This window comes from Poromitra crassiceps (genome assembly GCF_964638095.1).
Source record: "Poromitra crassiceps genome assembly, chromosome: 11".
Lineage (NCBI taxonomy): Eukaryota > Metazoa > Chordata > Actinopteri > Beryciformes > Melamphaidae > Poromitra > Poromitra crassiceps.
In genome coordinates, this window is record NC_139643.1 from 16,532,031 (window position 1) to 16,557,566 (window position 25,536).

Sequence of the window (25,536 nt, forward strand, 5' to 3'; positions counted from 1 at the left end):
TATAAACTCAGCATTCTCTGCAACTCTAGAATGAACAATCAGGCTTGTGCTCACTTCCAGACCGTCATTGTAGCTTTTTAATTGTTTATGGTAACTAATTAGATAAACGAGTTTCTCTTGTTGTGATAGTATGTGCAAACATGTATCAATTAAAGTTAGAATTAGACCATAGGCCCAGCTTTATTTGATTAATAAAATGTCTGTAGGTTATCAAAAACATTTCCTCATTCAGTCTTCCAGTGTAACAGTCCTCTTACCTTGTGTCAGAAGGTCCAGGTTCATTAGTGAAGAGTGGAGGTCTGTCTTTAGACCAGTCAGTCTTCACAGACAGACAGCTGAGTAGTGGAGACTCTGCTCTGCTCTCCTCCTCCTCCTCCTCACTACTCATCTTCTGGACTTCAGTCAGACTGAGAGGAGAAACAAAAACACACACAGACACACACACAGACACACACATGTTCACACACACACACACACACACACACACACACACACACACACACACACACACACACACACACACACACACACACACACACACACACAGTATGCAGAATGAGTCTGGAAGTAAAGGGGAAAGTGAATGGGATTTTATGGGGATTTCGCTTACTGTAAATGCATGAAAGAAAGGTCTGTGGTAACACAAGTTTATGAAACAGCGAAGTTTGAGTTCAGCAAATTAATCTTCACAAACGAAGACGACGTTTATGACTTTCGAAGCGTAAATAAAAGTAATAAAAGTGGTCCTCATTTGTGAAGATTATCTTGTGGAACACAAACGTAGCTGTTTCATAAAATACAAAAAAAATAGTACACTGGAACACCACTCAAAGTTGGAGTTCTGACTTGTAAACTTGGGGTGGGAGTATCTACACTGACTGCATGGAGAATCAATGGTCTGACATCACCAAACACACAACAGCGTTGTGCAGCTGCAACGCTTTGAGGGTCGGAGGTGGGACTTTTCAACTGTCAAATTCTCACCTCCGAGTTCTCTGGAATGTAGCATTGTGTCTCCCCTGGAATGTAGCATTAGGCCTAATTGACAACCGAAGCCAATGAAACCTGGTTAAGTAAATATAAGACATTAAAATATATGTTCCACAATATTGTTGATGAAGCATCTTTAATGTTGAACTTGTGTTTTTGATCATAAATTGTCAAAAGCATCGTAGTAGTAGGCCTCTAAGCTCCTGAAGGAAATTGCTACAGTTTTCCCCTCAAACCTGCAGGCACAAAGCAACACAACTAATTACTAACTACTTCTACTTTTAGACGATTTGAACATTAACACCACTAAAACTAACATGTTGGAAAAGAGCGTTAAGTTGTTTTGAATCTGGGGTTTTCACAAAAACTTTAACAGCTGTTTTAGTCTAAATAATCTAATGAAGTGCTAACAGTCTCATTAAAGAGTCAGTAGAGTAAAATTGCCAGTAAACTGCTGTTACAATACCTTTAGCTGGAGGCAATAACCTGCATCACACCAAAGAAGAGAGAGAGAGAGAAAGCAGGGGGAGAGAAAATAATCTGCGCCACACTGAACCAGGAAATGATGAACCCTGAGGGTGAAGACAGAGAGAGAGAGAGAGAGAGAGAGAGCTAGGGTAGAGATAATAATCTGCGCCACACTGAACCAGGAAATGATGAACCCTGAGGGTGGAGACAGAAGGCTCTTTCACACACAGATCGCGCAAAAATTGTAGTTTAGGAGTCCCGCAAAGCCCTCGCCACAGAAATTGCTTTCACACAGAGCCAAGCAGCACGGCCACATTCCCGTGCTGTGGTGTACTTTCAGGTGAAATCCCCTGCTCCCGGATTGAAAGGCGAGCGGAGGGATTTCCTGCTCCTCCTAGCCCAAATGAATATTTTCATAGGTTAGTGTAGCCTAGGCTACTGTATGATGAACGAATTCATTCAACAACAAGACCTCCCTCCTTCTCCTAGTCCGCTGAGCAGGGAGGATAGGTGCACTCGCATGGTGGGCGGGCAGATCGATATGGTGTCCTACTAAAATTGGAACGATACACGACCGCCCGCATATCAAACAGCTGCAGTCTGCATAACGTTCGTCGGGGGAATAGTATAGGCTATAAATGCACGACTACTTAACGTTAGTAGTTTTTGTAAGGGAATGCACAGAGCTGATTTCGAGAGGGAATATCCTCAGACCAACTCGCCACAGACAGCTATAGCCCTCTGAAGCTTATTATTATATCCGTTAATTTTACCTACTAATGTCAACATCGTTTGAGCATAAAGCCTAACCGCACGGAGCATTCCTCCTGGCGCCCCTGCAGTCATGATTGTATAGGCTACTTTTTTTACTTTCACTCCTGCACTTTCTTGATTTCTTGATACATGAAGTGATTTCCCCTGTAATTTTTTTATGAATGAGCTGACCATTCGCACCTTTTCCGGCTCGCTGCGGCGGCGCTTTCAAATGGAGGCAGGTTGCCAGGTAACCCGGCGCTGTTACTACCTACCATCACGGGACAAAAGGCGTAAAACAATTATCCCCCAAAGCGCGTTCACGACTTTCACATCGGAGGCGCGAATCCTATTTAGCCTAGAGAGAGAGAGAGAGAGAGAGAGAGAGAGGAGGGGTCAGACTGAAACAGGAAACATCTGTTCTGTCAGCTGGTCTGCTTGAAATGTGACTGCTTTGAGTAAACATTACAGTACATTACGTTACGTTACATTATATGTACACAAACATTACACATACAGTATGTAATGTAACATAATGGTTTGTGTAAAGGCAAAACATTGTTATGAAAAGGCAGAAAACAATGTTCAAGACATCTTTTAGGATTCATAACAGAAACTAATATCAAGCCAGTGCAGATATGGTGATGGGCTTAGAAGCATTTACAGTAAATGCACAGCTTCTTTGCACAGTATGCTTTGATACAAACTGAAAGGCTGAATCTGTTCTATATTTAATTGATTCTGACATCTAAAACATGTTCATGATGAGGCCTGCCCTGCTGTTCTAATGCTGCAGATTGGCTTAGCTGTGCCTCATTGATTTTCAATGGGCTGAATTGATTACAAAAAGATCTGAGATCAGGTGTGATTACAGTTACATTTCATGTGATTACAGTTACATTTCATGTGATTACAGTTACATTTAATCTGATTACAGTTAAATTTCATGTGATTGCAGTTACATTTCATGTGATTACAGTGACATTTCATGTGATTACAGTTACATTTCATGTGATTAGTTACATTTCATGTGATTATAGTTACATTTCATGTGATTACAGTTACATTTCATGTGATTACAGTGCCATTTCATGTGATCACAGTTACATTTCATGTGATTACAGTGACATTTCATCTGATTACAGTTACATTCCATGTGATTACAGTTGCATTTCATCTGATTACAGTTACATTCCATGTGATTACAGTTACATTTCATCTGATTACAGTTACATTTCATGTGATTACAGTTACATTCCATGTGATTACAGTGACATTTCATGTGATTGCAGTTACATTCCATGTGATTACAGTTACATTTCATGTGATTACAGTTACATTCCATGTGATTACAGTTACATTTCATCTGATTACAGTTACATTTCATGTGTGTGATTACAGTTACATTTCATGTGATTAGTTACATTCCATGTGATTACAGTTACATTTCATCTGATTACAGTTACATTTCATGTGATTACAGTTACATTCCATGTGATTACAGTGACATTCCATGTGATTACAGTTACATTCCATGTGATTACAGTTACATTCCAAATGCTGCCTTATTCCTCTAACTGCTGGCTCTATTTTCTGAAATAGGACTCATTTTCATATCGACGAGAGAAAACATAGGTCATAATGACACAATAAACCCCCCCAAAAAATTGTCAAAGTAAAAACAAAAAAATAAAATGTATTTGTGATTTTTGTAAGTCGAGACGATCTTGATGAGTGACCTCCTGTGTGCAGCCTCACATACAGGAAGCTTGGGGAAGTCGTTCTCAGGCAGACGGCTGTTGGAGCTTGATAGTCTGGCGCCAAAACCCTCGTTCCATGTCTTCCGGCGGAAATACACCACGTCATCCGGTGGATGACGGCGGGAAAGGCTCCAAAAAAAGAATTCTGCCCTGAAAACAGGGCGTATTAGTAACGTAAATAAGTGTGATGCGCGTTATCTAGCTATGTAGCTACAAAAATAAAATGAACATCACTAACAACTAACACTAGCTCTCTCTCCTTTGAGAGAGCCTGGTGACGCGAGGGTAGGAGCTGGAGCAGAACCAGCAGCCGTGGCTCCACCCCCATGGACTTTGATAGAACCACTCAACTAATGCAAGGAAACATATCCTTTGAGTTTATTACCAACAACAGCTGTGGGTCCGAGTCCCATTTAGAGACGCCACCTTGATAATGAATGCAGAGTCTTATGGTTTTATAAGAAGGGACAATAAGTCCCTGAGATTGTGATCTCAAAACCTGAAGGTTTGCCAGATCCCTGCTCGTGTGACAAATGTGCACGCAAGAATGGGTGTCCCTGCCGGGTAGCTGGGATCCATTGTTGTAAGTAGGCTACTGCAAATGCAAGGGAGGGGACTGTTGTAAAAACCCTATGACTGAATTAACTCTGATCATAACCCTCATACCTGGACTCTGTTGTGTGGAGAGTAATGTTTCTGACCTGGCTTACAGTATAGCCGTTTTCACACATGCGTTTTTTACCGGTAAATGACCGGAAAGCGGTCTAATGCCTTCATGTGTGAAAGTTGTTTTCCGGTATAAGCGCGACCCCGTCATCGCGGACATTTCACCAGTTCCTAGGTTGTCAGAAGAGCGGCATGGCCACTTCATGTGTGGGCGTGCTCCCCTCCTCCCCTCTCTGCTCGCACTCTGGCCAGAGTCCTTCAGTCCAGCCTGACAGCGACACAGACAGCTCTGAGTCTTGCAAGCCGCCCAACGCTTGTTGAGAAAGCAAATGCACAAAGCGAAATGTGGAAGCATTTTGCTTACGTTGCCGACAGCGAAGGCAAGCCCCCTGGACACATCAAACGAAGCAAGTCTGTAAAAAGTCATTCAACGCGATGCAGGTGAACGGATAAACATCGAACCAGCCAGGCTATTTCTCTCAGACAGGGATCCCTACTTCTTCAAAGATTTCAGTTCAAAGACTGGTTAGCGAATGTGAAGGATACAACATACATGCCCTCTTAAGTCAAACGAGTGTGATTTATTGTGTGACAAGCGAACTTATTTCACCATCGGAGTTTTGCCGACCCCCAAAATAAGGAGGATTCCCCATCCATGTGCACACGTCACTCCCCACCCGCTCTGCAGTGCCCGCCCCACCCAACCCCACACATGTGAGCCCTCAGGTGTGAAGGGAAATTCCGGGAAATGGCCGATATTGATTTACAGGCAATATTCCTGTACGCATGTGTGAAAACGGCTCATGTGACACATAAATAGTCCTAATGTGGTGTTAAAAGTTATATTGTAGACTGTTATGCAAGTTCCCTGCTGATCTCCCTGCTGAACGCCCCCTCCACACACACACACACATAGACACACAGACACACACACACACTTTAAGTTAACATTCTATTGCTGATAGTATGATTGAGAATAAAATGCAAATTGATGCATATTGTAGCGAATCAGTGTTACACATACAGCGGTGAGCAATGGTAGTGTCTCGACTACAGATAGGAACGTATGTGTGGGAGTGTTATTCAGGGGAACACTATGCTTGTGGAACACTTCCGGGGGGAGACTGAGCATGCGTGTCAGTCTCCGGTTACCGCCTAAGGGGATAGCTGCTAGCTATGAGCGTGACAGCCGCCTAGAGTTGTATATATAACTAACTGTGAATAGATGGATACTTGGCAACGTGACGTGAACAAGATGGCAGCGTAGGCTCTTCGCGCACCAAACCTCTCCTTCTTGTTTTAATGTAGAATGAGGAAACCCATATTTTGACTTTATTTTAAATTATGTTTTTGTGAATACTCATCGGTGAGCGTTTAATCCCTGCCAAACGGGGTTAATTACTTTATCAGAATGCCAGCACGATCAAGGAAAGGGGTTACAGGTGTGGCAGACTCAGAATCAGAGGACGCCGAGATCAATGCCTCACTAATGAAGTTTATTGAAGAGTCTCTAACCAAACATTTTACTCAAGCAGAAGAAAAATCCAAAGAGCGATTCTCTGTGCTGGACTCCCGTCTAGAAAAGATGGAATCCAACTTGCTGCAATGTAATGTGGATATTAAAGATCTCCGAGGGGAATTCTCCTCCCTCGAGACGCGCGTTAAGGACATGGAAACCAGCTGTGCCAAAAGCCGTGACTCCGAGTACAACTTGGAAGCCAAAATCGCTGAACTGGAGGACAGATCCAGAAGAGATCATTTATGTGCTTTTGGCCTTCCCGAGGGATCGGAGGGGAATAATGCTAGTGATTATCTACAAAAACAAATCCACAAGTGGTTCCCCAAGCTGGATGGTCGCACTTTTGAGTTTATGCGCGCACACCGAATTGGTCGGTCTGGTGCGCAAAATAAACCTCGGATCATGATTATGAAACTGCTGCGTTTCACAGACCGTGATCTGATATTAAAAGCTTTGCGGGATGCGCCGGTGGAAATGGATGGATTTACTGTGCGCTTTGCTGCTGATTACAGCGCCTACACAAGGAAGAAACGCGCGCCCTGTTACCAGCTGATGAATCAAGCAAGGAAAGTCGGTTTCCAGGCCTTTCTCCTGTACCCTGCTACCATTAAATTGTCTCGAGGAGGAGAGGTGAGAGAATTCATTGACCTGAAAAAGGCAGAGACATTCATAAACTCGTGATTGATATCAAGAAAGGCGCTCTCGGCGGAAAGACAGTCTGTAGCCTATCCCTCCTCTCAAATTGGCAATTGAGGTGGGCAGCTAAAAGTGGACTCAGCCATATGTAACTGTAGCCTATAATCATTTGGATATCGGACAATCCTGTTTTCCCCCACGTAAAATATTTACTGTGATCATTTTTATGGTGACCAAAATAAGTTAATTAACTCATGTCTGACAACAAGGCTGCTTCTGTTCTGATTTGCTTTGAATGACAACTGAGTTTATTTTTGCCCTTTTCATTTTTTCTGCAACAATGGTGCTTTGTTTTGTTCTGTTTTGTTTTGATTTGTTTATTGTTGCTATATTATTTAAGTTACATAAAGCATATATAAAGAAGCCTAGTATCCTCCTTTTTTTTCTTTCTTTTTTTTTGCACAGCTTTTAATCTAAGAATAATTCTGAAAAAGGGATACATTTCTAATTGTGAAGAAAGTGAGAAAGGAAAGAATGGGGAAACGTTAAAAAGGAATGTTTGTGTCCGGCAGAAAAGGAAAATTATTTCATTATTAGTGGAAAAAGATAGATATTTTGGCTTCTTTATTATTATTATTATTTTTTATATATATATATTTTTTTCTTTCTTCCCCCTCGTGTGTGTGTGTGTGTGTATGTGTGTGTGTGTGTGTGTGTGTGTGTGTAGCCTATATAGTTTGGGTGTGGGCATATTATCTTCGTTAATCTTAGGCTATGTTTATTTATTTGATTGTTTATCTGACTGTTTTTTGGTATGCCTTTTTTGTGTACTGCTGTGTGTGTGTGTGTGTGTGTGTGTGTGTGTGTGTGTGTGTGTGTGTGTGTGTGGGGGGGGGGGTCCTGAAAACTATCTACTCATTGGTTATTTTTATTGGAGAGGTGGGGTGACTGGGGTCTATCTGATTATCGGCCTTCACTGTCACGTAAATGTTTTGGGGGGGAGGGGGGTGGGCTCTGGATGGGCTTTTTTTTCCATCTGTTTTTTTGGGGTATAGGGGTGGGATAATGATGATTGCCCTCTTGATTTACTCTATGCTATGTTTATCCAAGTTTGGGGGTTGGAATTTAATGATTGCATTGGTATTTGAGCGCAAAGTGGTATCTTATAATTTGGGAATGGGTGGTAGGGGTACTTTATGCGATGATTTATTAGTATGGGAATTGGGTGGGGGGAGGGGTGGTAAAGGACCTTTTGAATGGACAAAAACGTTTGGCATTAGTAAAAACATTATTTGGTATCTAGCTTCAGCATTCTTCTTTTACTCAGATAGTCATGACTAGCAACATCTCACTAATGTCTTGGAATGCGCGAGGCCTAAATATCCCTCATAAACGCACAAGCACAATGGATTTCTTGCATAGGAAAAAAATTTATATCGCTCTTTTTCAAGAAACTCATTTGCTGGAGAAGGACATTTGCAGATTGCAGAACAAATCCTATCTTGTTATAGCCTCCTCCTCAAACAGTAAAAAAAACAGAGGAGTAGTGATTGTTGCTAAACGTAGCTTTCGATTCACAGATTTGGGATCTGGGAAGGATTCTAAGGGTAGAGTTGCCTACATAAAAACTTTGGTAAACAATAAGAAATTTGCATTTGTTTCAGTGTATGCACCAAATTATTTTGACAAAGATTTTTATGACTATTTAACAAATGTAATGCTTGAATTGTCTGAATATAGTCTTATTGTAGGTGGCGACGTCAATGCAGTCTGGCTGCATACATTAGATAGAACTGGGGTCACTGAGGGGAGAGAGCAGCGCCTGGCATCCTCAGCATTAAGGAAATGGGCTAATGATTGTGCAGTAGTAGATGTTTGGCGGACTGCAAATCCTTCATCCAAGGAATTCACATGTTACTCGGCTCGGCATAGATCGTTCTCACGTATAGACTATATTTTCATATCCAAACATTTTTATGACAAAACGTCTGACTTTGATTTACTACCAATGGGACTCTCTGACCACAGGTCAATCATAGGCACAGTTGCAATCTCCTCTGGCCCCAAACGGGCTGCTCGTTGGCGCTTTAATTCCACCCTGTTGCAGAATGAATCATTTTTAAAGGAGATGAGAGAACAACTGGATGAATTTATATCTATCAATAAACCATCTGTGACAGATCCTACTGTCCTCTGGGATGCGGTGAAGGGTTGCATTAGGGACAAATCTATTAGCTTTTCTTCTAATTTACACAAATCCAAATTGAAACATATCCACGAATTGGAAAAGAAAATAGCTGAAACAGAGAGTTGCATGGCTTCAAATTCTACCCCTGCTCTGGTTCTTAAGAGAGAATTACTGAATAAAGAACTTAATCAATCATATAGATTTAGAGCAGATTTTCTCATACACAGGAGTAGACAAAATTATTACCTCCATAGTGCGCAGCCAAGCCACTTACTATCCGCCAAACTTAAAACTAATGAACAATTGGCAAATAACACTTCAGTCAAATCCCCCACAGGCGACTTGTGTACCAACCCAGTGGATATTAATAACTGCTTTCACAAATTCTATTCTGCTTTGTATTCCTCAGAGATAAACTATAATGATCAATGTTGTAATGACTTCATGAATCCCTTACAGTTAACACAGCTCCACGTGGAAGCCTGCCGCATCTTAGAAGCCCCTATAACTCTATGCGAACTCCATAAAGCCCTTGGGAATATGAACAAAGGGAAGTCATCAGGTCTAGATGGCTTACCACCAGAGATTTATCTATCATTCTGGCCCCAGTTGGGCCCTCTCATTCTTGAAATGATTCATTCTGCAATCCAAAAAGGCTCTTTTTCTAACAATAACAATATAGCGTTAATATCTCTTCTTTTAAAAAAGGGCAAGGACCCAACTCTTTGTTCAAACTACCGGCCCTTATCAATTCTGAACACAGATATGAAACTTTACGCCAAAATATTAGCTTCCCGACTGGAACCATTCATGACCTCTTTGGTGCATGAGGACCAAACGGGTTTCATTAAAAACCGCCTCGCCTCAGATAACCTTCGTCGCCTCCTTCATGTTATAGAAGCTTCTAATACTGCTGAAACATCAAATGCTATTCTTTCTTTGGATGCTGAGAAGGCATTTGACCGCCTTGAGTGGCATTTTCTTTGGGATGTACTGCGCCGTATGGGCTTTGGTAATAATTTTCTAGGAATGATTCAATTACTGTATTCCAACCCAACAGCTATGGTACTGACGGGTAACACTTGCTCCAAACTATTCCCAGTCACTCGTAGCTCCCGCCAGGGCTGTCCTCTCTCTCCTTTGTTATTTGCTCTATCGCTTGAACCGCTGGCCCAGGCTATCCGGCAATCGGCTAATCATGACCCTATTACTGTCCACGGCACTAAACACCATATATCCTTATATGCAGATGATATTTTGCTCTTTATCCAGAACCCCCCTAAGTCTCTTCCCCACCTCCTAAATATCTTTAGCAACTTCAGCCAGATCTCTGGATATAAAATTAATTGGGGAAAATCTGCACTACTGCCTTTGAACGCTTCTGCCAGACTTTCGACTATACCATCAAACATCCCATTGGTACACAACTTTAAATATCTGGGGATTTCGATCCACCCCTCAGTTCTAAGCACTGTGTCAATTAACTACAAGAAAGTGCTTGCGGAGGTAAAAATTGATCTACAAAGGTGGAGCACTTCTCCCCTCTCATTTCATTCGCGTATTTCAGTTATTAAAATGAATGTTCTCCCACGAATACATTTTTTCAGCTCTATGCTTTCTTTGGCACCACCTAGTGGTTACTGGAAAGATCTACACTCTGTAATCTCCAAATTTATTTGGGGCAAAAAGAAACCTAGACTTAAACTTTCAACCCTACAAAGACCAAAAGGCGAAGTCGGTTTGGGTCTTCCTAACTTCCAATGGTACTATTGGTCTTTCGTGCTGCGTTCCCTTTCTAAATGGCTGGATGCCTCTGCCTCTGTATGCTGGCTTCCTATAGAACATAACATTGTCTATCCTCATAGGTTGCAAGACCTTATATACTCCAATATCTCGCTTAAACATTCTAAGTCTAAGTTTGGCAGCATTATTACTGAGTTGATTTCTGTTTGGCAAAGCATAAATATGTTTTGTAAAATAACCCACAACTGGTACCTTCATTCTCCCATTTTCCGTAACTATGGTCTCCAATTAGGGGGGCGTCCAATTTCATTTCCTCTATGGAGTAATAATGGTGTTCACTCCCTCCATGACATTTCTGATGTGGGGGGCCTCCGCTCATTCCAAGACATTCAGAATCAATTTAACTTACCTGGAACCTCTTTTTTCTTTTATTTACAATTGCGCACAGCGATGCGTACATATGGTGTACCTTGGGTTGACCTGGGTACCCATCCATTCCATACAGTACTGACCAAACCCAATGGTCTTGTCTCTTCTATTTATGCCTTGCTGGCGAAGGCTTCCCTATAAGCCTCTACCCCTTAATAGGGTGTGGATGGCGGACCTTCCTCCTAATGTCAGTAATCTGAATTGGGAACTAGTCTGGCAGAACACACTGCTCTCTTCCAGAAATCCTAATCATCAAGTTATACACCTTAATTTTATTCACCGTACATATTATACTCCTCGCATGCTATATAAATTCAAAGCTTTACCATCTCCTAACTGCTGCTTATGCACTCATAACACTTTGGGCACTTTCCTCCACATGGTATGGGAGTGCCCAGGGATTGTAGATTTCTGGAAGGAGGTCTGTCATGTGCTGTCCATCATACTGTCTAAAGCAATTCCTTATTTACCATCTGTTCTTTTACTTAATGACACCTCTAACTTAGACCTTTCTATTACTCAGAGACGCCTCCTGCTGGCTGGCCTCACAGCTGCAAAAAGGCTCATAGCCTGTAGATGGAAGCCTCCTCACATTTTGTCTGTGCAGAAGTGGCTGCTAGATTTCATTGATGTAGCCATCATGGAACGCTGGGCGGCCGATATGCACCATGCTAAACTAGATAATATTATTTGCTGGAATCATACCATTAATGTCCTTAAATCTTTGTTATAAATAAATGTATTTTGTTCTTCCACGGGGTCCTTGGGGTGGGGGTGGGGGGGGTCTGGGGTGGTGGGTGGGTAGTTAGAAGGATTGTGCAAAATTGGGCGGGGAGGAGGGGCATTATAGGGATTTAAAACACGCTATTTAACAAATTTGTATTTTTTTTGGTTAAATTTTCCTTGCCCTTCCCTTTTCTCATTTATTCTTGCTTATCAATGTTTATTTGGTCATTTGTATTGATCCAGGGGAGAATAATAACCCAGTGTTTGGTGTTCTTATCTCGTTTTTCCCAATTCGAGAAGACATGTTTAAACTCCTCTCTTTGGTTTGATGTTGATATAACCACATTCTTTCCTTTCCTTTCCTTGTTTTGTTTTTATTTAATGAAAATACCAATAAAAAATTGATCAAAATAAATAAATAAATAACTAACTGTGAATAAAGATCCTTGTACCAGCAAGAAGCCTCCATCTCTTTAATACCAGGAACGCTACAATATATTTAATAATATATTGCCAAATTTGCATATTAAAAACACATTTGAGACAAAGCGTAATATAATTTTTTTTTTTTTTTTTTTTTTTTTTTTTAATTTTATGTGAAGATTAAACTGGTAGAAATTCATGAGGATATTTTTAAAGGGGAGAAAATCCCATTCACTTCAAAAAACAACAGTAAAATATAGCCGCAAGCGGCGATGGGCGGGGTTCAAGCATTCCGTAAATTGGGCACTTAATAGTCCTTGAGGTACATTCATAGAGCACGTTCAGGTGAACATGTGGAAAAAAGTTGTTTGAAAATTGGACAAACAGTGTGGAAGTTATGGCCTTTCAAAGTTTGAAATTGTAACCCCTAATAATAGCGCCACTATCAGGCTGATTCACAAAATATTTTTGGAGCATCTAGTAACCAATAATATCTGTCATTGGGCCAAATTTTCATTTGTAGTCCAAAAGAAATACCCCAATGATGTATAGTTTACTCAGTATCTGTAATACTTAATATTGTAACATTATGAAATAATCTAACATAAATAATAATATTGTTAAGATGTGGTGTTTGTTTTTTCAGTGTCTGTGAAGCAAAAGTCCAACTGAAGACATTATTCCTTTGTTTAGCAAAAGCGACAGTCTGAGAGTGATTGAAGAGAACTGGTGAACATGATTTATTACATTTCCAGACCTCCTAAGAGTTCGAAATTACCACCGCTACTGGACCTGAGCTTGTTGGATCTGCAAACATTCTGTTCTCCAGTCATGATATTGTAGATGTTTTATGAATTGTAGTTATTATGGATTTCTACATGTCTACAATGTCATCATGTATAAAGTGTAACTCCTTCAGCTATTAGACTTTTTATAGTTGGTGTTAAAGAACCACTGCCTCCAAAATAATGCAGATTTATTTTGCCCCTGATGTCACAGGTTTCCCAAAATGTCAAACTGTTTTTCAGACCTTATTTTCTTCCACTCAGTCATCCTTAATACATTGTGAAAATAATTGTGGGGTTTTCTTATCAATGGCTAACTTCTATGCATAGATCACTAGAATGCTAAGTGTCTTGAAATGTGCTTTCTGTTTTTTTCTGTCACCTACTCTGCTACTTACTCCTGTTACAAGATTATTTGGCCAGTCTTTGGGAAAGAAATGAATGGATAGGGACCCGGTTTTCCTTATGTTGTTGTAGGATAGGTTACACCATTCCCAGAGTTACTGTACCTGTAATATATGGAGGAGTAACTTATTCAGGAATTAGGAGGTTGAATGTTACTGCAGGGTGTTTGCACATGGGAGACTGGTTTCTTTGTATAGGTTCATTAAGGTTTAGGATGTATTCTGATCTTGAAAGGAGTAGGCAGATTAATTAGATATATGCTCCTGGCTGGCCTACCTGCCTCCGACATCCGACCGCTTCAGGTTATTCAGAACGCTCCAGCCTGTCTGGTATTTAACCAACCCAAATTCTGTCATGTCACTCCTCTCTTGCAGGACCTCCACTGGCTTCCCATCTCGGCACGCATCAAATTCAAGACATTGGTACTGGCCTACAGGGCAGTACACCAGTCAGCTCCCCTGTTCCTGCAATCTATGGTCAGGTTCCAAATCTCTCAGCGCTCCCTTCGCTCCTCCACCAGTGCAGGATGCCTCGCCCCTCCTTCGCTACGGTGGCTCAAAAGTCACTCATCCTGATCTTGACTCTTCTCATCCCTGGCACCTCAATGGTGGAACAAACTTCCACCTTCAGTTAGGACAGCTGAATCACTGCCGATCTTTCGGAAAAGACTAAAGACACACCTTTTCAGCCTCCATCTGGGCCCTTCTTGATCTAACTTCTTTTTCTCTCTTTCTAAAAAAAAAAAAAAACTACTAACCTAAACTAAACTTGTACCACTATTCCTTTAGGAGTTGTAGTTGTCATAGACTGTGCTGCATAGTTGATTGCTCTATTGCTGACAAGAATGTGTTATTGTAAGTCGCTTTGGATAAAAGCATCTGCCAAATGATGTAATGTAACGTAATGTAATATGATCATATTCCGTGATACAACAGGCTAAATGCTGGAATTTACCCATTATTTGTTGCAGTTGTGTAAATGGTGGACCATCTTATCCAAATGTATCCTCATATACATCACTATTCTCATGTAGAATGATATGAATAGGTGTGATGATAATCATGGTCACTGTAACTATACAAGATTATGACCTTTACCAGAGTGGAGTGTAAATGCAAGTAAATGTACTCATGTTTTTGAACTGAGGTAAAGACTTTACTCACCTATTTTCAGATCATTTGTATCAATCAAAGAGTGGAAAGATATTGAGTAATGTGGTTATCTTGGACCATTCATTGACTTTTGTATTTTGCACTCCATCATTGATTAGTACCTATTTATGTTAATGAAAATAATTCCTTTTATTCAACCAGATCATGTTGTACAGTGCTATTATTGAATGTGTATTGTGACCTTTCAACCCCACAATCAACTTTGTTTCAGAAATAAATGGTGTTTTATGTTGAAGATTTATGTTGGTAAGGCCTGAATGCTTCCAATGTTAATTGCACATGTCATGTTTCTCCTATAAATATCTGTATATTTCTGAATGAGTGTTCATTAATGTATTACGTCAGTTATCTGTCTCATATAATACCATAAAAGCCAAGTAGCCTAAGTAAAGCTTTATTGGATCATGAAGTCACTTCTGTATTTTCCCATACATCCTTGATTACTATATATTTATGTTTATGAAAATAATGACTTTGCAGATAAAGGAATAGGCTTCCAGTAATAACTACAATTGATTGGATTTACATAGTGCCTTTAAATGTACCCAAAGCACTTCACATATCACCCAATGTGTTGTTTAGTTGTGTCATTGTGCCCCCATGTGGACAAATGTTTGTCATGTCGTTTCAATTGCCTTTCTGTGATATATGTGGTTTTAAAGACCTATGTAGAATACAGTTTATGTTTGGTTAGCATGTTTATGCATAAGAAATAATAAAGTTCATCAAATATGATATATTATCTGAAATAGGGGAAATGGTAGTGTTAGCTGAAGCATATCAGCCATGTTCCCAGCAAATGAACAAGCGTTGATATTGGCTGCTGACATTGTTCATTTATTATCATGACATATTTCAACATTATTCAACTAGATTACTACTAGAACATGGTCTTAGAGGAAGTTAGTGTTGCCATGGTTGCAGAGATGCTGGCAAACAACATGGACACATGCCTTTATCAAGGGGACTGGAGGTAAGTATATTCTGAAATAACTAGGCTACTTTGACATTGTTTTATCTAAATTAGTTTATTTTAAAAGCATAATCAATTGTGTATAATTGAACATTTGGTCAATGCAAAATGTATGGCGTTTCTTGTTCCTTAGAAGAGAATTGATGTCTGTATTATATTTATTCTAATTATAATAAATAGTTAATGCTTTCGTATTGTGTGTATGCAACACGTAGCCTAATAGTAGGCCAGCAAATATTTTCGTCTGGGTCAAGACGGTGTTTGCTGGGTAACACGAGGACAGTATAAGCCATAGAGTAGACACACGCATAGTCAGCGAATATATGCAATCAGTCAATGGTCGAGTGGTTAACAGACAGGACTCTCAAGTTGGCGCGCCGAGATCGAACCTCGCTCCTGGATGATTTTTTTTTCGGTCTTAACATAGCCGTGGGAGTAGTGGGCAAGTAGGCGAATTGAATCATGTCGTTACTGTTTCCAATGCAGATATATAATTACACCCAGACTAGATGTAGTGGTTTCATGTGCAGATGATGCTCGGTATACGTGAAAATCTTGGCTGGGTAATGTTTAATTTAGATTTAATTAGAGTAGCTACCCGGTTGCTCCATGTTTACCTTAGTGGAAATACATTCCCTGTAACGCCGCTAGATGGCACCAAGCTCCTGAATATTCCTCTCAGGACCTATGAATAGGGTAAGTTTTGCACATCAAGCGAGAGGGAGCATTGATTCATTTATTTTAAAGGTTGTAACATTTATTTGTAGTAGTTTATGTATTTTTGTTTTATTATTTTTGTTTGTGACACTGGTAGCTTTCTATGATACTCAGACAGTGGTTATTTTGCATTAAAAGTACATGGTTAATGGCTTACACTGTAAGAAATTGCTGTAAAGAAAATCATTTTTAAATGTAAATAAAAATCTCCAAGGTCCAAAATAATTTGAATACTACTCTGTTACATTGAAAGTAATCAAGATAATAAAGATCTCTGAATACAGTACTGTGTGTGATATCATTGATTGTAATTTTACACAACTGTAATGGTAATATGTGGTCCTGGTGTGGGAGATGATCCAAGATGGTGGTGAGGCTTGTCTGGAGTTGTGTAAAACCAGTGACCACACGGCTGAGATGCAGATGGTGCCAGGGACCAACACGATGTCCCAGGAGGGTCCACAGTCCTGATCCTGACTCCAATCTGCAGGCTCCTAAGTAAGTGGTTTGAGCTCACTTTACACAGACACATTTCCATATGAGGAATGAAGGCAACGATAGCATTAACCATGAGCCCAAATAAAGACATGATGAGGGACATAGAAACATAGCAGTCATTCTATGTCTTTGAGGATATGCTTTGAAGCTGTAATAGAACTGGGGTTTTGGTAAGATATTGATAGAGGGCTCTAGGAGGTGTTATAGGTAAGACCAAAGTTCTGAGGGACTTGGGCTATCTTACTTATTCAAAACTGTATCACTCCTGTGTATGCCCTGTGTTAGATTATGTTTCTGGTATTTGGGGCGGTAAACGTTTTCTGTTAAGCGAGCGTATCCAGAACCGGGCAATTCGCTTTTTTTTGGGTCTTCATAAATATGCTCCTCTTCCAGCAGTTAGTGGAGAAATGGGGTGGGACCCTTGTGTGGTCAGATGGAAAATCAGTATGGTGAACCTCTGGAACAGATTGCTGGACCTACCATCCAATAGGGTTGCTAGTCAGATTTTCTTCTGGGACTTGTCTGTTGAAGGGGAGTGGGTCTCAGATATGTATGACTTGTTTCAGGAGTGTGGTTTTGGAGAATATTACTCTCAAAGAATGTGTATAAATGTAGAGTCGTTTAAATCTCAGATCCGCGCTAACTGGTTACAATCTTGGACTGAAGAACTATGGCAGAAGCCAAAATTAAGAACTTACTGTTTATTTAAAAATGAATTTAAATGTGAAAAATATGTGATGTTTAATTTACCTAAAAGTAAGAGGTCCTTATGTGCTCAGTTACGATGTGGTATTCTGCCTTTACATATTGAAACAGGCAGATACAGAGGGACGGCGGAGGAGGATAGGATTTGTGAATATTGTGAGTTGATGGAAGTGGAGAATGAATTTCATTTTATTTTGTACTGCCCTTTGTATCATGACTTACGAGATATACTATTTAAAAAAGTTCACTCCCCTGAGTTAAACCTGTTAGATTTTGAAGAAGGTGCCATACTTGAATTTCTTTTTGATAACATCTTTGCTTTTTCCGAATATATCTCTCATGCGTGGGATAGGAGGAAAAAGATGACATATGATAGATAATTCATATATTTTACTTAATACACATTGTAGTTAAATCTGTGTTTTGCTGCTGATGCCGCGTGCTGCTGTGTGTGTGTTTGTACGGTTTTGTATTGTTCAAGCACCGTAATAGATATGGAAATAACTGTATGTTGATGTGTCTGATAATCCCATGTGGGATGGGTCATGTAAATTGTCCTGACACGTAAATAAAATTTTCATTCATTCATTCATTCATTCATTCGATAGACATGCTGTGTAGTGTCTGCCTGTCTGAACATCCTTATCCATTTTCCTAGTGACTTTAAACATGAAATATTATGACATTATTAGATTCTCCAAGACATATTGTGCATTTATCCTTCAGCATTTCTTGGACACTGTGGGCGCTGGGGTTGTGTTCCCGCCCATATCTTCAGTGCCTACTGCCCAGGTGGGTTATCTTGTCATAAGGGCCTTTCTGTGTGGAGTTTGCATGTTGTCCCTGTGGTCCCTCTGTACATAACCCTCCCACTAAAAAACATGCAGAAGACCGTCATTGTCATCTGACCAGTGATGACAACATCCGAAGTTGGTCCCTGGGCGCTGGAAAGAAAAAGCGCCCACTGTTCCTGGCTTGCCCCTCGGAGGAAAGGACAAGCCTGGATGGGTTAAATGCAGAGAACATATTTCACTGGCCACCGTCAGCATGAGTGTGTTGTGGCCGCATGCATGTGTTGTAGTGTGTTTGTGTGACAATAAAAGATGGGCTTGTCTGTTACGATAGTTTTGATGGTTCTTAGCCCAATTTGGGATTTGCAGATTGATTCAATTAAGTGTGCAATTAAAACTTTTATTTTAATCCTAGTCAATTGTTGTGTTGTTTTCCTTGTGTGTTGATTGAAGGCACCCAGGTTTTAAGCCTTATCTGCCAGCTTCATGTCTGAAAACAAATATGAAAGACACAAGATCTGTGTTATGGTGATGTTTGTTAAAAGTCATGGATACATAACTAACAAGTGAAAGGAGTTACTGTAAACTTCAGTTGCTGATTAGACAGACATGGGCACCACATTGCCTTGGGAATTATTTCTATATTACTGACATAGATGTTATGTACCCAGAAAAACATACACTCTCTTCACATACATAGACTCATAATGATACAGCACACACTCTTTGTTCTTGTCCAAAGTTGTTGTAGTTCAAATAAATATTCTAAAATGGCAAAGTCATACTATCACTGAATTCATGGAGATATTGATATTGTTTGATCCATGTTGATCAATTCTGGACTGTAAAGCTGTGTTCACACCGAGATATTTATTTTTGTCTTTGTTGCTTGATTCAACTCTTTGGAATCACTCTGGCGTTGTGTTTAAATCGCTCATCAACAGGCACAATAATTGATGGACATCTGGGGGCTCTAAGGTTACGCAATGTTGTGATGTTTGTCTGCTATGAGCCACCATAGTTGTTTATAAGCTAAGCCTATCAGCGTGCTCCTAATGTGAGGTCTATAGACCAGAACTGCGTCGCGTCTTCAAGCGCCCAGCTCCAAGGCCGCGCCCCTTTTTAGGGGAAACCCACCATAGTAAACGACGGTACAAGAAGCCGAAACCACTTCAAACAAACTATTTAAAACGGTTTAATTTGATAGAGATATGCCGAAGAGTTGCTGTGTTGTTATAGTTTCACTAACAATAAAAAAAAACAAAAAACTGGTCTGCGATAGGGTAGGCGTGACACCGTCAATGTGGACGATGCATGTAACCTGGTGGAAACTGGATACAGCGTTCATATAAGGCAAGTACCTCGTGTCGATGTATCTTGCGCATTCTATGGCCGGCCGAGTTGAAATATATTGTCATTGTCATGGCATTAATGGTATGTGGAAAGCATAGAACATTCTGAGAAACAAATCCCAAGGGCAGGCAAAACAACTGATTGTTTAATATTTTGATTGGGTTTCCAAATGAAGGTACAGATTGTCAATTGAAAGATCCAAATAATCCAGGATACGTGGATTCACCAGTTTATACAATGTTTCATTTGTGGTTACTACTATGGGGTGAATAAAGATTAGCCTAGCATGAGTTGTTAATGAAGCAATATAGTCTAATTCTTTCAGTGAAAATATTACATAATTGTAAGTATATAACAAATACATAAGTCAGCATAGATCTGGAAAATATGAATGATAATAATAACAGGAATCATAATAACAACAATCATACAGTTTAATTGTATTCCATTTATCAAAAATAGACTACAAAAAAGCAAAAAAGGAAAATAATAGCAATAATGAAATCAGTAAACAAAATAATGCAGAGCTTTACATGAATTTCAATGCAACTGCACTGAAAAGTACAACACTAAGGCAAGAAAATACATTAAGAACTGAATTAAAAGAAAAATGCCGGTTTAGTAAGCCTGTAATGAGGCAGGGCTTGAAGATATTTACACTAATATTGCATTATAGTGATATCCTTGTAGCAGCAGTTCCCAACCTTTTCTTATTCATGGCTACTAGAAAATCTCAAAATGTCCATGATCCACATCTGACCTTAAACAGTATGCAGGAGATGGCCAGGGAACAATAGGACGCTAAATTTAAATGAATTACATACTTCTTAGAGTACTTTTAATTTCAATGCTGAAAGGAGCTGTTCATCAGCAACACACACAAATGAGAAATAAAAGTGAAGGGCAAACATAAATTATTAGAAAATGATCATTCAACAATGGAAAAATCTCTTCTCATACATAACAATAGTATGATAATAGTGTGTTTTGCCTTGCAATAATTATGTTTTGTACAGTAAATGATTTGGTGGCCCACTTGCAATATGTTGATGGTACACATGTTGGAAATGGCTGCCATTGTATTTACAAAGTTGTGTATTGTAAGCACTGAAGGTATTTTTGCTAAAACAAACACAGATGGCAAAAGAATATCCTGAGAATGTATAGACAAAGACCAGGTGAAGGAATGAGGACTCCATTTGTGGCACCAGACTCCATGACATGAAGAGAGTGGAGGCATCAGTGTGAGACATCATGTCTTGGCTGATGGAATTGTGAATTTAACAGAGCAGCTGACCAAGGAAATATAAAATACATAAAGAATGAATGAAAATGGTAGTCAAAGATTTGATGTAATTATTTAAAAAATAAAGGATAGGTTGGGATATGTACAAATAGGAATCCTTACCATGTCATTTTTGGAGCATCAAGGCCTTTGTTGAGTTGTTGGAAGTATTCACTGGTAGCTATGGTACATGGATCGTTGGCTGGTGGAATTATACTTGAATCTCAGTTTTCATTGAGTAGCTGACAAAAAAATTATAAAATTCATACATCATTACACAGCATGTGACAATTATATTTGTACAGACAAATGTGATACATTTATCAACACATGGCATGAAAAAGGCCACACCCATCATGGGGGAAAGATCCCCATTCACTTACATCAGCGTAATTTTCCTTCATTTAAACATAGCTAAACCCTGTGGTATGTTGGGCTGTGCAGACAACAAATCAGAAAAATCTGCAATAAAGTTTTTCTGGACTCCTGACCAAAACAAGGAAGCCAATGAGAATTGGCGAGAAGAAAAATTTGGATCTAGCTGTCCAGGAAGTAATTTGGAATGTCCATGTTCCGTATATATGATCTTTGTGTGCAACACATGACATAGGAGAATGCCCGGATTGGGGGAGAGTTTTTGTTTCCCCCCATTTTGGGCATGGTTTCTGAATGATGACATGCAGTGTCTCTATTGACAAATACTAATGCTTACCATGTAGCCAGTTGATGAGGTGCTTGGTTGATACACAGGTTGATAACAGTCCACTGACTTCATGAAGGAGGGCTGTTGATATGGTTAGCAGTGATGAGACCTTTGATGCTGGATGTGCTCATTGATGATGGACTGCAGGTTGCCATTGCAGCAATGATGGAGGCTTGGCTGTTGGGGATTATTTATTCTTGCATCCATTTGATTGCGTAGCTGCAAAACAAAATAACCCCATACATAAATTACATAATTTGTTAAAATCAATATGTACATAGAAATGTGATGTTGTAATTGAAAGACAAATCATAGATTATGGACAAACATGTATGCTTACCATGTAATGCCAGTTGGGTGCGCTCCTTGGCTGATGACAGTTCTCTGGCTTCATGAAGGAGGGCTGTGTCAACGGTTTGGAGTGCCTGGAAATTCTTTCACCTGGTCTTTCCATAAATTGAGGTTGCCATTTGATATAGAAAGGAGGACAAGCTATGACTTCTTACTTTGCTGTGAAAACTATGCTATCTTGAGTTTATCAAAGTGAATAATTGATTAAATAAAACCGGAGCAACATTGATCAAAACAAAGAATGGGAAAAAACGAAAAGGAAACTTAGACACTTCACACAAGTGTGAAGTAGTAGTGTATACCCTTCAAAAGCCATTACCCACTATCAATCCAGGGCCAGGCCATGGTGTGCCAGGGGAGGTAGTGAACAAAAAAAAAATACAGGACTGGTCTAACTTCTTAAGCCCACTTTAGACCAATGCTTTGCAGTGAGGGGAAAGTGTTGTAGAACATTACAGGGAAAAGTTGCAGCAGTGTTCACTGGCCTGTCTCATCTTAGCTGGCTGATGGTGTTGCCATTAATTCAGCTTCTCAAGTTGTGGCTGGTTGCAAGTAATTGCAAGTTTCAATTTGTCTCATCATGAATCTTGGGTCTAAACTAGGCTTCAAAGGGACAAATGGCATTACCAAGAACAGGTGTGTGATGCCTGAGAGGGCCAGGGCACACTGAGTGGATTAGCATGTGTCTACTCTTTGCCAAGAGGCATTGGTAACCCAGTGAACTCATGATGGGGATTGGGGATTGCAATTATTTCCCAGTAAGGATGGGTCAAGGTGTGAATGTGAACAGGGCGCTCCTGACTCCCCTTGTATAAAGGTAAACAAAAAAAGTAAAAGTTTATGATCCACACTGGCTGGGGCTTGACATTAAATGTGGCCTGCTCTGACAAAATCAGTCACATTGACCCAAAACACATTTTGAGTTTTAGACACTTTTGGAAAGAGGGGAATGTAAGCTTTCTGGTGATACAATTATCATGGTACTCCAAACACTGAGTGAGATGTACCCCTTTATGTCTTGACAGTTTCCAAACTATGTTTTTGAGAAAAACAGTCTCAAATTTTGACAAAGTAAGGTAGTTCTGCTTGTCACTTGTCTGCTTCAAAACTGTATTTGCCATTTGGATTTCACAATAATCTTTACACAGAATAAATACATCAATAAATCAATTAATCAAGAAATAAATCAATCAATAAATAAATACGTAAATAGGTAAATACATAAATAAATAAATAAATGAGTACATAAATAAATATATAAATAAATAAATACATGAATAAATTAATCAATTCATATGTAAATATGCAATAAATAAATAAATAAATAAATAAATAAATACATAAATAAATAAATAAATAAATAAATAAATGAATGTGACTGATTTTGTCAGAGCAGGTCACAAATGGCCTGGCTCTGGATTGATAGTGGGGAAATAGCAATTGCTTTCCCACAGGGGTTGTCCAAGTCTGCTTTACCCCTGCCTCCCCCTCCCCCCTTTAGTGGACATCGGATATAAGTCAATAAAAAACAAAGAAAGTGTACTAAAAGATTATGCTTTGGATATAGGTGAGCAATTTAATAGATAAATGATAAACATATGGATGGATGGACAAGCAGACTCAGTCAATTGCAGTGTAGATCTGAGCAAATCTAACTTAATGAAATACGTACCATCTCATGATAACTGTAATATATTGGGAGCACATCGACAATTACGTTTTCTGCATCTTTAATGTACACATGATCAAGTAAAGTGAGTTTTTCAGTTGTTGGAGAGTGCACCATTTGAATGTAGTTGTGCTTTTCCATAAACTTTGTTAAGGTTGAATCTTCCAGTGCATTTTCATTAAAATCTCCCATTAATATTTTCTTCCCAGGATGTTGATCAATTATGTTTATGAGTTGTTTCAATTTGTGACGAAAACACGTAAGTGGATAGTTTCCTGGCCTGTAGACAACTGCGGCAGTTAAATTGATCCTTTTGACTTGGAATATCAAACATTCTATATTGTAGCACTTTGGGGCCCACAGTGTAATGTCTTTATTTAGTGAATGGTAAACACCAACACCACCTCTACACTCTTGTCTCAGCTTGCGGAATTCAGGTTGACTGTTGTCATAACTATCTGTACGACAGATGTGTGTGAATTTGAAACCAGCAAGTTCATGTGGTGGATCATTAGGTGTTAACCATGTTTCTGTGAGACAAATACAATCTGCTTTTGTCATGGTACTATTAGCTTGTATATCTTGGAAGTGCCCTTTAAGACTCTGGGTATTATGCATTACCATAGTAAAGGTACTGTTTGATGTTGAAATGGTTGGTGTGATGGGTATGAATTTTCTCATTTTGCTTAGAGCTTCATCCACTTTTGAATTACAATATATGGCAGATTCGTTAAAGTCTTGGATGACTAGGCCACTTAGATTTGTAACACGACTCAGAGCAACATATGCTTGACCTGGGGCAAATATTTTTTTCAGTGACACAACAGCTTTGTCTACTGTTAATCCTTGTACTTTGTGCACTGTACACGCCCAAGATAACTTGATTGGGAACTGTTTTCGTTTTCCTCCATTATTTGTAACTGTGTCTTCCTCTGGGTCTATGATTGTAATATTTCTTCCTTCAGGGTCAGCTGTACGTCTTTTTGATCGTTGCATTTGACCAACGTTGGGATTGTCAAATACCACATGAATGGAAGATGGGAAACAATCATCATTGTCACAACTTTCTTCAGTGTTGTCATCGTCAATTATGTTAACTATTGTCCCAAAGACACCGTTCACCAGGCCATCTGACACATCAATATTTTTTTGCAACATTATGCGAGCTCCAATTGCTACATGGATATATTTTGCCAGACAAGAATTGTAAATTTTGTGATGGTGGCCATGTTTTGGTTCTAATCTATCAGTTGCAGGGTTTCTTTCAAAATCTTGAGCTTTGATGGTGATAACATCTGTGCATGTGTCATGTAATTTGTGCAGATTAAAGTCATCAACTTCTTTATTTGTAGCAAATATGTGTATTGCATCTATTTCTTCACCTGTTTCACAATTTTTCAACATTTGAATATCTTTGTCATGTAATTTTTCACCTTTTTTATGGGTGCGCAGACGATTCAAGAGCTGAGCAAAGTCTGCTTCCTTTTGTCTGACGACTTGCGTGAGTTCAGCTATTTCAAATTCATCTTCCCATAAGTTAACCTTGAAATCCTTGTATAATGGAGTCCCTTTCACTGGTGGTAACTGATTATGGTCTCCAACTGCAAGAACACACACATTTCCAAAGAGACTATCATCACCTGGTTGTTTGATTTGTCTCAGTCTTTCATGTACGTTTGCATAAAGTACATGGTCAACCATGGATATTTCATCTATCATCCATATTAGTAATTTTCCCAACTTTGCACGTAAAGAATTCATTTTTTCTTCTCTGAGATGACAGGGTGGTATTGTTAAGTTTGTACCAAGTGAAAAGGTATTGTGTATT

The 25,536-nt window shown here is 39.4% G+C and overlaps 1 protein-coding gene across 1 annotated transcript in view; it reads right to left on the reverse strand.

Moving 5' to 3' along the window:
- The window catches only part of LOC310784858 (NACHT, LRR and PYD domains-containing protein 3-like), an 83,666-nt gene extending 82,117 nt beyond the window's left edge, over nucleotides 1–1,549 (reverse strand). The window contains exons 1-2 of the mRNA XM_083645894.1: nucleotides 1,457–1,549; nucleotides 258–407 (exon numbers count right to left, since the gene is read on the reverse strand). Coding sequence (XP_083502020.1) covers nucleotides 258–388 — 131 coding nt within the window. The 5' untranslated portion in view covers nucleotides 389–407; nucleotides 1,457–1,549. The remainder of the gene's footprint in view (nucleotides 1–257; nucleotides 408–1,456) is intronic.
- Between the last annotated feature and the right edge of the window lie 23,987 nt (nucleotides 1,550–25,536).